Source organism: Hemicordylus capensis, chromosome 4 (assembly GCF_027244095.1).
Source record: "Hemicordylus capensis ecotype Gifberg chromosome 4, rHemCap1.1.pri, whole genome shotgun sequence".
NCBI lineage: Eukaryota > Metazoa > Chordata > Lepidosauria > Squamata > Cordylidae > Hemicordylus > Hemicordylus capensis.
Window position 1 is genome coordinate 246,602,627 of NC_069660.1, and position 14,042 is coordinate 246,616,668.

Here is a 14,042-nt window from a genome sequence, read left to right on the forward strand (position 1 = left end):
AACTGCGGCCCTCCAGATGTTGCTGAACTACAACTCCCAGCATCCCTAGCCACAATTTATTGTGGAGTCATTGAATGATTTGTTTTCCCGGAGTGAGATGTAGGAGGATAGAGCTCTCCAAAAAATACTTTCGGAGGAAATGGAAGCTTTGCAGCTCTGATGAAGAATGTTCGAAATGGGCTGGAGAATTTCCCGGGTTTGCCCATCAATGGATATTTTCACAACATTGAAAGTGTTTGGATTTTGTCACAATAATGTATAGGTTGGATTCTTCTTATGAACAAGAGTTTTGATAGTGCTGTATGTTTTGGGAGTATTATCAATTCCTATTGTTATCATTACCATTATTTTTGCACGGTCTCACCCATTTTGCTGCTGTTTTGTCGTGCAATCCCTTATATATTTGAAGCCTGATCTAAAGCATTACTCAATACGGTTAGAATTTATAGCTGTGATATCGCAATGGAGTTTGGACTGGACAAATGTGCTATATTGGCAATAAATCATAGAAAAATGACAACTAGTGAAGGAATTGAGATGCCAAATGGAAACAACATAAAGAGTCTGTCATCTGAGACTCTGAGAATATAAGTATTTGGGCATTCTCCAAAGTGACAAGATCAGGCATGCTGAAGTGAAGACCAAAGTTAGTAAGGAATATATCAGGTGAGTAAGAAAGACACTGAAGTCCAAACTTAATTGTGGTAACACTATCAGAGCAATCAACACACGGGCAATTCCTGTAATCTGATATACAGCAGGTATTGTCAATTGGACACAAGCAGAATTGGATGCGCTGGATCGGAAAACCAGGGAAATAATGACCATCAATCATGCCCTGCATCCAAGAAGTGATACTGATAGGCTGTACTTGCCAAGAAATGAAGGTGGATTTGGAATGTTGCAAGTCAGACAGTCTGTTGAAGAAGAAAAGTGAGCATTGGCGGAATACATCAATGAAAGCCAAGAACAAATGCTATAGGAAGTGAGTAAGACAGGACTGTTGAAAATAAAGGAATCAAAGGACGAATACAAAAAACAGCAGATGAGGAGTTGATGAGAAAAACAGCACAACAAACCATTGCACAGTCAGTTCTTTAATGACATACAATCGAAAGTCAACAATAGCACAACATGGCAGTGGTTAAAGAAGGGGACACTGAAAAAAGAAACAGAAGGTCTCAATTTTGCAGCCCAGGAACAATCAATACGAACAAACATTATAAAAGCAAAAATTGATAAGACCCAGAAAGACAGTAAATGTCGGTTATGCAAGGAAGTGGATGAGATGGTTGAGTACCTTGTATGTCGTTATAAGAAAATCGTGCAGACTGATTATAAGGAAAGACACAATAAAGTTGCTGCGATGATCCACTGGAACTTTTGCAAGAATTACAAATTGCCAGCAAGCAAGAATTGGTGGAATTATCTGATTGAGCAGGTCACAGAAAATGAGGAGGCAAAAATCCTTTGGGATTTTCGAATACAAACCGATGGGCATTTAGTGCGCAATATGCCTGATCTGACAGTAATTGAGAAGAATCAGGTTCTGATCATTGATATTGCAATCCCAGGGGATAGACAATGAAAAACAATCAGAGAAATTACTTAAATACAAGAACCTTCTGATTGAAATTGAGTGGCTCTGGAAAAAGAAAACAATAGTGGTGCCAATGGTTGTTGGTGCCCTTGGTGCAGTACCAAAAGAACTTGAACACCATCTTGACACCTTGGGCATCAATGAAATTACAACACATCAACTACAGAAGGCCACACTACTTGGGACAGCATGAATACTATGAGGTTATCTTTAATTTTTCTTTAGTTGCCCTAGACCCTTTGAAAGGGCCCGATAATTAAAGTACCAAATCCAGTCAATAACATCTGGTAGACTGTGTGTAAATAGCATAATAATAAATAATTAATAAGTATTTTGAAAGAGTTGTTATTTTACAAAAAGAACAAAAACTGATACAACAAGTGTAAAAATAAAAATATACAAAATTCACTCAAGGCTTTTATTTCTTAACAAGAAAGCATATCACATCCACAGGTTAAAGGCAGGAGGTAGTGAGGTTGCAATCTTGTCTCTTGAAAAGGTATGTGGCAGAAGATTTCCTGTTCTTTGAACAAGGGAGTACTCTGTGCATGCAAGGTTACTTGTGTAGAACAATTCCTATTTAGAAAGTACAGTAAGTGAGAGCCTACAAGGAACTGTTAGAGAAAGAAAGTTGGGGCAGAAGGGCTGTTCTCCTCCCCCCACCACCCCACCTTTCTATTCAATGAACTAGTGCTTATTCAGAGCCCACCTCTTTCTGTTGCCTTGCACATAACTGCTTTGAGAAAGAAAGCAGAGCTCTGCCTCCCTTCTTTCCTGAGGTCACTTCCTTGCATGCTGCTCAGTTGAAGCAAGATCCTGCTTTTCCCTCACATCCTGCATTTTCTGCCATTTACATTGTACCTGAAGTGACTTACAAACGGACAAGCATACAGCTTGCAATAAAAACATTGTCCCTACCTCTGGTAACTTCTTTCCAATGTAGTTTTTGGGTTGGAGCATGAACTCATTTGGAAAGAGCTGCCAAATTAATAGGTTTTACAAAAGAAGATCATGGCAAATTCTGGTGAGAACTTGTGTATGTAATGTAAAGATTAGTTTTGTTTCTGAAAATTTTGCTGTGCTCTGAATATATTAATTTTCTCTTACAGTTCTTTCAGCAAGCCCTTAAAGATGATCTGTGCCGCCAAAACAACTTATATATTCAGCCCTATGCTTGCTATGAACTTGGCTGCCTCCTGTTGGAAGACCCACAGGTAACAGTGTGTGTGGGGTGTGTGTGTGTGCATGCATTGATTGATTGATTTAGTGAAACTACTTAGGATTTTAGTTGACTTGACTATTACTACTTCATTCAGCAGTGTGGTGTGTCTGGAAATGATCTGAAATGTTCACATTCTTCCCATCCCCATGCCTTCCACGCCTCACTTTTTTGTGACATTAGTCAGACTCTTCTGGAGTCTGAAGGTAGCATTACGTTTTTAGTCTATTAATTTACTGCTTACCTAGTGAAAGCAGCAATTTTCCTGGATGAGCTCCTGACTGACAGATGTCATCTTGGAACTCACAAACAGCCCGTCTCTCACCAAATGCAACAAGAGCAATTAGACTGTATATCAAAATGGTTAGATCCAATAATTGACAGCTTACTGGCTTGCATACCACATTATCGGTAAGATAAAATCAAAGTTCAGTGGACAAAGTTCATTAGTTCAATCAGTGCAAGCATCATTCATGTAAAATGCTGAGATGCAAGTTATAAAGCATTGGTTGTAGTAGTGGACATTATCAGGTGGGCTTGGATGAATTGTGGCTGGCATCAGATTGTGGATGAGTATATGATAACTTGCCATGAGTGCTTTTCTGCTCTTTGCAGGCTCCATAGCGATTCATCACTTTAATATTTGAGGGCCAGTTTTTTAAAGATGATGATGATGAATGTGCAGTGAAAACTTGTGCAAGGTTCCTTGCAAGCAGCCATTTTCATTCAGGTTGCTACTGTCCCTCTGTATGTTGTGTTAGCAACATCTGGAGCCCAGGAATCTGTAGCACAGGTGGATGCTTTGCTGTAGCAAAGGGCCATAGCTCTTGTGTGGAACCTTATTGGACCACAGCCTGTTGATGCAGACAGTACTGAGCTAGATGGACCAAAGATCTGATTTGGAGGAAGGCAGCTTCGTTACTACAACAACAAATATTTATATACTGTTCTTCATCAAATGTTTCCAAAGCAGTTTACATAGAGAAATAACAAACAAACAAATAAATAAATAAACAAATAAGATGGATTCCTGTCCCCAAAGGGCTCACAATCTGAAAAGAAACACAAGATAGACACCAGCAACAGTCACTGGAAGTACTGTGCTGGGGATGGATAGGGCCAGCTACTCTCCCCCTGCTAAACTGTGGTTAGGCTATAAGAACCTAACCCCCTGTGGTTAGGCTATAAGAACATAAGAAGAGCCCTGCTGGGTCAGACCAAAGGTTCCTGTAGTCCAGTATCCTCCTTTCCACAGTGGCCATCCAGATGCCTCTGGGAAGCCCCAAATAGGGTATGAAGATAATGGTCTCTTTTCCTTGTTGCTCCCCAGCAACTGGTATTCAGTAGCATACTGCCCTGACCTTGGAGGTTCCATATAACCATTACAATTGATAGCCACTGACAAGACTATCCTTCACAAATTCCCGTTTTAAAACCACCTAACCCTGGAGTCCTTGTAGCAGTGGATTTTGTAAGTTATGGGTCATGGATGGGAGAGAGGAGAGGAGGAGATCAGTAGCTGCACAAGTGAGGAGAGGAAGAGAAAGGCCTCCGACCCAGGATGATTTGCAAGGCTGTTTGAATTCTCTATTGAGATTCTCTGTTAAAAGGTCAGGCAGGCCTTCTTCTCTCATGCTCCCTACTTGCTACTAGCACTTCCTTAGTGTCTGCCAGTTGTTTGGTGCAACACCTATAAGTCTGGCAAGAACATACAGATTTGGGAGCACTTCTTTCTCCTAAAATCCCCTTGCATTTCTTTGTCCTTTTTTCTTTTTTTCTTTTTGCTGCCATATTCAAAAGAAAAAGCCTTAGCATATTCTAAATTAATACTTTTGAGACCTGTCTGTAGAGAATTGCCTGCTGCTTATTGCTGTCTGTTAAGTTCACAGAAGAGCAGCCTGAACTTTATTTATTAATTAATTTTATTTAACATATTTGTATGTATACCGCCCAAAACGCAAGTCTCTGGGCGATTTACAACACAACAATAAAAACAACAAATAAAAAGGTTAAAACATTATAACAATTTAAAATTGAAAAGGTTAAAACGATTAAAAATCAAACCATTAAAACATGTTTGACATGAATATGTTCTGAACATGAACAACAGATGTCCCCTGACAGAGATACCAGATATATTGTCATTTCTCATTCACCTTTTCATTTTATTTGGAGCCTTCTGTAGAGAAGAGATATACCAGGTCTGTTACCCATTTTTAGAGCCTTGGAACTCACAATGTGTGCGAACAAATGGGCTGCTAAGGCCACTGCTTCCTAGAATAATTTAAGGGCAGAAGCTAGAAGAGATAGCATATATATTAGTGATACTTGGAATATTAAGGCTTTCAAGGAGCTGAAAAGGTGGGTTTCATATGTAGCACTTTAAACTGAGAAAAAGTGCACCTGTGAATCTCAGGCAATTTAGAAATTACTGGCACAAACTGAATTTTTTTTTTTAAAAAACCACTACCACCACCCTGCAGCTAGGGTCCTAATTCATTTTAAATGGACTTATGTGTGCATAATTGGGCATAAGGTTACATCCTAAAATTCTTGTTTTATGTAAAGTCAAATCTCATATTGGCACACTTTTTCCTTTGCGTAGTTCACTGTTTTTGCAGATTTGCTTATCTCTTACTAAAATAAATGCCGCCACCTTTCATTGTAGAGAACAGATTTCAGATATTTTCTGATACAGTACAACTGAAAATCAGTGCATTGTTCCCAGTAAAACTAGTCATCTAGCTGCTGTGATCTGCATTTTCCTTGTTTTTCATATTAGCAGAAATTGAATTCTTGTTAGACAGCTGCAGATTAGAAAAAAGTTTGTGTAAGCACAGAGATGTCTAAAATGTTTTTCTTTCTCCTGCAGACGGTGCCAAGAGGCAAAACTTTACTGCTTCAGGCCAAGGTAAAAAAAATCCATAATAGATAAAGCATTATCTGCTGTTATAGCTGTCTAAATGCTGTCTTCAGTCAATGCTTGCTTGCTTTTTCTCTTCTTCCCATATTCTTTCCCAGCTTAAAATTACTTGATCCAGTATAACTTTTTTCATTGCACATACCAAGGGATTTTTCTGGAGCTTTATGGTGAGCATGAGTTCCAACATCTTTTTGTATGTTAGACCCTTAGTGGGCAGTCAGCATGGCTGCTTTGCATTTGAACGAAAATCTGTATCCCACATTGATTTTGGACCATTAAGGATAAGTTAGTAGGCATTTTAAACTTTAATTGTATTTAAGGAACAAAGAATCTTGCACCATTCTTCATATGTTACCCTTTCTGATAACATGGGTTAGGTTAACCATTTATTTGCATTTTTAAATTGCAGGAGGAATTCACAGGGTATGATTTTGAGAACAGATTGCATGTCCGAATACATGCAGCGTTAGCCTCCCTGAGGGAAGTAGTCCCCCAGTGATGGTCTGGAAGCCTCAACTCTTCATTCCTCACAGTATCTGCATTCTACAACAACTTGGAGAACAAAACTGTGGGAAAGGCCAATTTCTCCTCTGAAAAACCACCTGTGCCAGAGACACTTTCCATACCATGCAGAGTTTGTGACAGAAAAATATTGCAGTCTTGACAATTAGGGACAACATTTAGCCAAAAAGGCTAAGTGACCTTTGGCTCAGTACACTAGAACTTGACCCGTGCAAGCCCCATTTAAATATGCCGGAGCTGGAAACCATGTTCCTGCCTAACCTGTGGTGTTCAATGAGATTTGTGCAGGAGAACTGTCCTTTGGAGTCCTTGTATTTGTTGGGGGGAAGTGTTTTGTTTTAGCCAAGCTGAGCGTATTAGCCTGTGATTGTACAAATGAGCCTACAAGAAGCACACTTTGATTTACCTATAACAATATTGGCTCCACTTCTGCAAGTAGGATTTTTCTTTCTGTTTTAATTTTGTAGAGGGGAGCCACTTGTTTGTTGAAACAGTACTGCATAATTGTTTCAAACTGTACATACGCAAGATTGGATAAAAAATTTATTCAGAGGTCAGCAAAAATGGAATGAAAAAAGATGGGCACTCTTGCAGCACAATTTCATCTGTTCCTTTTAGTTTACTTCATCTAGAGATATGTGGATGAATGATAACTATCACCATATTTATGCTAAAATATGAGACTATCTAGAAATGTTCTTCTATTTTTCAGTCAAATATTTATTTTTTGAACCCCTAATGATTGTGTTGGGCATTTTATAACAATGTTAAGTGGTACTAAGGCCTGCTACCTTGTTTCAAGGTGTTGAGCAAATTAATTATCACACATTGCTAAAACTTCTGACAAAGTAGTAATCTTTACTTTTAAAGTTTTAAATCTCATATTGGAGCAAGATTGTTGTATTAAATATTACAGGGCTTTCTATATGCCATGTGGCATTATAAGCCTGTGGTGTTACCATACCTTTAGTGTTCCAGTCAGTTCTAGAGCTTTTAAAGTAATGTACAAATTCACTCATTTTCCCCCTGTCTGTCACACTTTGGTTTTTTTTGAAGCAGGTTGATTTTTAAAGACATTTTTCAAATAACAATTTTTCCTAAAACCTTGGGAATTGTGTAACATTGAAAATAGAGTATTTAATCCCCCCCCCCCTTTCAAATGGTAAAAGCCTTACACTCTCTCTCATTCTGAAATACTGTATGTTGACTTCAATTTTCTCTCTTCCTCTGAAAAACGATGTATCTTGTTCATCATTCACCTGAATTGGCTGGCTCCAAAAATTTCATGGCATGCAGAGAGTAGAAATTCGCTGACTCTGATTTAAAGGTTGGCAGGTTACCAATGCATATTTGGTGTTACATACAAGAAGGGGCTTCCCCATTCACATCAGCATTTTGGGAATACTTTGCGACAGGCAGCCACATATAGAGGATTCCCCAACACTGACATGTATAGGGCCACTCCTGCTTTCTCAGACTGTCACCTGTGCAGTGACTACCTACTGAAGCAGAACACTCCAGCTACTAAAAAGCACTTAGTGGCAGCTAAACCTTCCTCCTTTCTAAAGAGAGGATGAATGTTAGATGTAACACAGCTTTCATGTATAGTCACAGCATATGCTGTGAATGCACTTCTTTAGACATGATTATTCTTGGTTGGAAAGAGATAATTTCTAAATCCATTTGGCTGACTGCTTCTTGCATTTTGTTACATTTTACAGACTTGGGATAATTGATCTCATGTTGGCATATGTATGAAAGCAAGGCATGATGATGTATATTTATGTGTGTGCCTGAGTTGCCCACAATTGCAGATCCACTTCTGGACTCCCTGGTTCAGAGTTTTGTTGGGATATTTGCATTACTTTTTCACGTTGTCCAAACCAGAGCATGAAAAGCGGAAATGGGGTAGGAGACTGAAGCACAGTAATGCTAGAGCAGGAGTCTTCCTTTTGCAACATAACTGCATTGCTCAAACCCTTGGGGCCATAGAGAACAGCTAATAGGTTCACTATTCACTCACATGGGTAAAAATTTCACCCTGTGGTGCAGGGAACTGAGTCAGCAATCCCGAATCTACAAAATGTAACGAAACATAGGAGAAGCACTGCTTGGATAACTATGAGGGGATGGGGAGAGGGGCGGAATTACATATATACTGTACCCTTATATGAAAGTAACTTTAAATCCCTGATTCTGAATCATAGGTAGATATAATATCCTTGAATTATTTTTATGCTACAGTTTCTTATGGATAAAAGCAATCTTAACTGCCCTGCCATTATTTGTAAGACACAGACCACTAAGTTAAACAAGGTCGGCATCATTGACAGCAATAGAACTAAACCATCAAATAAACTTCTGCCAAACAGGCTGCCTTGTGTATCACGCGCAACTCAGTGTGTGGTCAAGGCTACTACAATAATAAAACTCTTGTAGTGGAAGATTGAGGCCATAGGAGGTCCTCTGTGTATGCAATTAGATTTTAAATAAAGCTGTAGTGATATGATCACAGGCCTGTTCCTGTCACCGGGCCTGTATGAGTTGCATTATCTCACGAGCAAAATAACCTCATTGTGTACAATGACGATGACTCAGTGCCACATCCATCAGTGTATTTTCCCTCACTCCCAGCCCTCTCATGCACACCTTATAGAATAAACCTCTATCTTGTAAATGTCAAAGGTATTTTTATATTAGATTATGCCTGTGATGAGAACAATCTCAGCTGTATTTTATGTAATCTGATCTTTTTTTATATTTTATAGCTCGGAGGCATGGTCTAATAGCAATAACGGAGTAAACATCTCATTGGTTAATATATATATATTAAGAATTTACCAGGTCAAGTATATATATATTTTTTTGGTTGTTGATACCTTTTTATTGCATTATTCGAGTGAATAACTTGAATTTTTACATGTCACTTTAGATGGTTTACTGTGGTGTGCTATGAATGTCATTAACTTACAGAGCTTGTAGATTTTTATATTTCTGCTGAGTAAAATTAAAAGATGACAAGAACCCAGATTTTTCTTGTTGCTCTTCATAATCACCCGTCAGTAAATAGTTTCAGGTGAGATTTGCCAGGTTTTTCAGAGTTAACTGGATGTCTGTCAAAGTATGGCCAAACTTGGATGTAATGGAAGTATGGCCAAACTGGTGTAACATATGACGAAACTTGGATGTGATACCAGAGAGACAAGCAGTATCTCCCAGTGTGTTTTACTTTAATCCAGCCATGGGAAGAAGTACTTTAAATGTGACTGGAGCATCAGGAGTGCTGCATTCTTTCCCCACATCAAAACACCCAGCTGATTTCCCTTTCAGGGCAAAAGACTAGGGATGGGTCCGGACCGGTCTGGAGGTCATTGTAAAGGCCTCTGGACCGTTCGGACCTGGCCGGTCCGGTCCGGGTGGAGGGGGTTCCTTTAAGGGCGGGGAGGGTTTACTTACCCCTCCCGCTGCTTTGCCCCCTCCAGCGCTTGTATTTACTGTAGAAATTGGGGCGGCAGGATACCTCCCTGCCGCCCCTTGACCCTCCGCAATGCAAAAGGCTCTGGCAAGCCTTTTGCGCATGCGCACGTCGCGCGCGAGCTTCACGTCTCCCCAACGCCGGAGGCCCAGTCTACCCGGCCTCGGCCCCTGCCGGCACCCCTACAAAAGACACCTGGAACTAATATATTTTCTCCCTCATAGTTGAGAGAGAAGCATGGAGAGGGAATTTTGATTTGTTTAAAGAGTTAAGCACACCTTCTACTAAAATAACATTTGGAGGCCCCTGGAATCTTCCTGCAACTGGATTAAATACAAACACCTTTAGGAATACATTCTTTGTACATTCAGACATCATGCAAAACTATGATTTAACTAATGTTTATTTTGCAAATCTAGATTGGCACCACAGACTATAATCAGATCTTGGTGTGTTTTTGCCATTTCATAGTAAGTTCTGGTCCTGCCCCTTTGCCTTACCTTTCATGACCTAGACACGTGTGTCTCTCTCTCTCCCCAGGAACTCCATGAAGGCCAGGCTACTGAAGCAAACCAAGATTAAGCCATGGTTGCAGATTCAGACAACATATGAAGCCTTGGTTAGGACAAACAAATCAACTTCAAACCTTGGGTTCAGATAATGGTTTAACAGCACCAAATGCACCATGATTTGTATAGCTGGCATGGGTTCAGACATAGAAACTAACCACAGTTAGATGAAATAAACCATAGTTCCATGTGATGTCTGAATCCACCCTAAGTGTATCCTGCATTACTTTTAGTGTGGCCCTTGGGTCTGGCTTTTGCTGATATGGTAGGCCTTTAGTCTGCCTGTGGGGCTTTCATAAATGAATGTCCCTTAATACAATTATCTCCATGTAGGAAGCTAGCTTATGGGAACAGGCTCAAACCAAGAACCTTTCTCACCAGTTTTTTATGTACAGCCCAAACACAGGTTTACACCCCAGTGAGAACTAGGCAAAGATCTTGCGGTCTGAACATTTCTTTTTGCATCATAATTTTATTTATCCCAAGATTAGCGGATGGATTACATCATGTACAATAAGTAAACTGTAATCTGATTCTCACTTGGCTATGAACATCTGAGTACAAAATGCATGTGTTAGTGTCTGTTGTGAAGGCCATGCATGCATTCAAGCAGATGGCTTCTCCACAATATGAATAGTCACATGGGTCTGATCCTTTTCTTGTAATGCCTTTTTCCTGTATACTGTAGGTAGAGAAAACCAGCTTTTTGAATGTATGCATGCCATTCACATTTGATGCCTGCCACGTGTATTGTGTATTCTTTTGTACTTGAGTATAGATATTCAAATAACATTAATTGACCCTCAGTTGTGGTTTGGACAAACATATCTTGTGTTTCATCCCAAAATTTTTGTTCTGTTTCTATGTTTGCCATGCAAAACCTGTATTCATTTACTCTTTAACACACACACACACACCCGCCCGCCATTTTCACTGGAGCAAACTCCCTCTCTCTTTGTTCTGTTACTAACTTTTAAATACTTGCTTGTTCTCTCCACATTTGTTCTTAAATAAAAACAGTCATACCTTGTTCTGTCTTGGCCTCTCCATTTAAGAATATCATTGTTTGTGTCCCTAAAGCTACCTGCACAGATTGAATCAGTTGGGACAGATTGCTTGACCAAGCAGGTTGAAAGGGTATTATTTTACTCTACACACAAATCAAAAGAGTTAGCACTACAGAGAAATGAAACCTGTTTAAGTTTTAAATGATTGTTAAAAGAGCTAATGAACAAAGGTTTAACATGGACTATTTTTGTCTGGAAAATTTTAAAAGGCTTATATCAAGAAATGTAACGTTTTGCAATAGTCTCCCTTGGATACTTGAGAGCAAAGAAGTGATGCTGGGTTCATGTTGGAATTAAATACATTCCTGAATACAAAATTGTGTCCCACTGAGTTTAGGAAGAGTGCTTTCCCTCTTCTTTTTGGAGCATCAGTGACTGCTGTGCTAGAGAAAAGATGTTGGATGGCATGAATTGCACCAAACAACATTTCCTCTGGATAACTTGGATAAGGTTTGTTTGTTACTGCATATAGCTAATTTGACATGCATGGCATTAGGGATTTTCCTCTAGGCTGAATTGGCTGGAGACCCTGGGTGGATTGGATTTTCATGTTTTTCCCCCTTTCACTTTCCCTTCTATAACAGGAGGTTTGGCTTGGCTTTATTGCTGTGTTTCTTTCCTTGTAAATATTAATACCCTGTAGCCTGAATTGCGCCATAGGTTGATTGATTGAATTATACAGATCAATCACTCAGTCTTTATTACGGTTCCAGACCAGCACAAGAATAAAAGCATACAAGGGCATGGAAAAAGCATCAAATGCTAAAAATATATCACAATGCAAAATATCATTAGCAGCCAATTACTGCCCTACGATAAAATACTGGTACAATAAAACTACAAACTACATAGCGTATAAAGCCACTATGTCTGATGCAATGAGAGAAGCACTGTAAAAACTTCTCAATAAAAGGTTAAAAGGCTAAAAATATTAAATGTGACAGTATGTATGAAACAGATTTTTTTTTTTTAAATTAAAAATACAGTTTATAAAATAAGTGTAAAAACCAGTATGTGGGTTAAGACAATATGTATAAAAGTACTGGGCAGACAAGCTGAAGTCTGAGTCTAACTAGGCAGAAAGTTAAAGACTGCAGTTAACAGTTAAGGAAATCGGTAGCATGATTATAAACTAGTAATCAAGGTCTGACAAATCTCACACGCTGCTGCACAGAACCTGGCAGTGTAGTATGTGAGTGCCCGGGCCTCATCCACTAGGACCATTTGGGTGTAGGCTTGGGTTGATCTTCCAGGGTACTTGCACAGTAACGGAAGTAAGAACTTGCCCCGAATGTTTTTGATAAAAGGGGCAGGAGAGGAGTGCATGCTCTGTGGTTTCGATCTCATTGTCACAAGGACAAAAGCTCTGCATGAGTGGAACCTTATTATATTTGTCTTCTAGAACAGCAGAAGGTAGGGCGTGACAGCAGGCAAGGATAAAGGCTCTACTGTAGCTTGGGGTATAAGTGAATGGATGTTCTGTCTTTCGTGCATTGGATTGGATCTCTTCCAAATCAATGATTGTATGAAACCCATAGATGGTACGCATAGGCATCTGCAGGACTCTTTCTGAGGCAGGGGCAACATACACATACTAAATATGTAGAAATCGAAACCAAAGTAATCAAGAAATCAAGTAAGTACCATGGCAATATTTGCTCAGTCCAGCAGTTGCCCCCTCCCTCCCCACATGCCCATGACTGCAAGGCAAATTTCTAGTTTGGAATGTTTGAGTGTCAAGCCAGCTGTGTATTGAAAACAGCTGGATTAACAAGTCTCTGTATATTTCACACAATTGTGAATGTGTGTGTTTGCATACATACTTGCGATTTAATACTTGAATAAACTTTACTCTTTTCTCTGGAGCTATAATTTATTTTTAGAAAACATGCAATTAAAAATGTACACTTAAATATAGAAAATAACCAGTACAAAAACATAAATCTAGAAAAATATAGATTTCTAAATATAGAAAAATAACCAGTACAAAAAAGATTATTGTTCTTCTAATGTAAAGTCCTACTGAAGAAGTATGGGCTGCAGGTTTGTTTATTTCATAGCACCGGCAAGAAGCTTGCTGATAGGAAGAAAAGTTCCTAAAGTTTGACAGTGAGGAAAGACCTGTAGGAAGGGGGATAAACAGGTGACAGGCATGTCACACATACTGGATGTCTTAATGCATGGCAAATGTCCAAGATTTCCATGCTTAAGCACGAAATTGTAATGTGTGATGACTCCTGTGCTACACGTTGCCCCCTTTACACAACATGGGAACTGGAAAATCAGTGTATCCGAATTTCGCCAGCTAATGTAAGGGGTACGGGGCGAGGCACATAATTTGTCATATCGTAGAAAGTTCGTCATGTGAAGCCGTGGCTGTTCCTTCCTTTCCTCTCTTGTACAGTTCTATGTCAACCCTTCAAATCCTGTTATCACCGATGCGAGAGACAGAAGCACATGCTCATTGGACTACACTGCCTAGTGCCCCTTGTACATTTGAGCTACAGGAATCAAAATACTCGCACAGGTACAATAGGGGATCTCTTCCTATTTCCTATTAGCAGACATTCGGGAGCCGCGCACCTTTTCTTTTGGCACTGTTCACCCTATAGTATTACAGGGGCTTTATGACGTCACAAATACAGCCACTCTAGCTCCGCCCACAAC

General features: G+C 39.5%; 1 protein-coding gene across 4 annotated transcripts in view; it reads left to right on the forward strand.

Moving 5' to 3' along the window:
* Nucleotides 1-11,338, forward strand: part of TTC39C (tetratricopeptide repeat domain 39C) — an 80,040-nt gene extending 68,702 nt beyond the window's left edge. For 3 of the 4 annotated variants that reach the window (XM_053242493.1, XM_053242494.1, XM_053242495.1), the window contains 3 exons: nucleotides 2,710-2,814; nucleotides 5,692-5,730; nucleotides 6,152-11,338. In XM_053242493.1, coding sequence (XP_053098468.1) covers nucleotides 2,710-2,814; nucleotides 5,692-5,730; nucleotides 6,152-6,241 — 234 coding nt within the window. In that variant the 3' untranslated portion in view covers nucleotides 6,242-11,338. The remainder of the gene's footprint in view (nucleotides 1-2,709; nucleotides 2,815-5,691; nucleotides 5,731-6,151) is intronic. The other variant, XR_008305430.1, reaches the window with a different exon arrangement.
* Nucleotides 11,339-14,042: the final 2,704 nt, after the last annotated feature.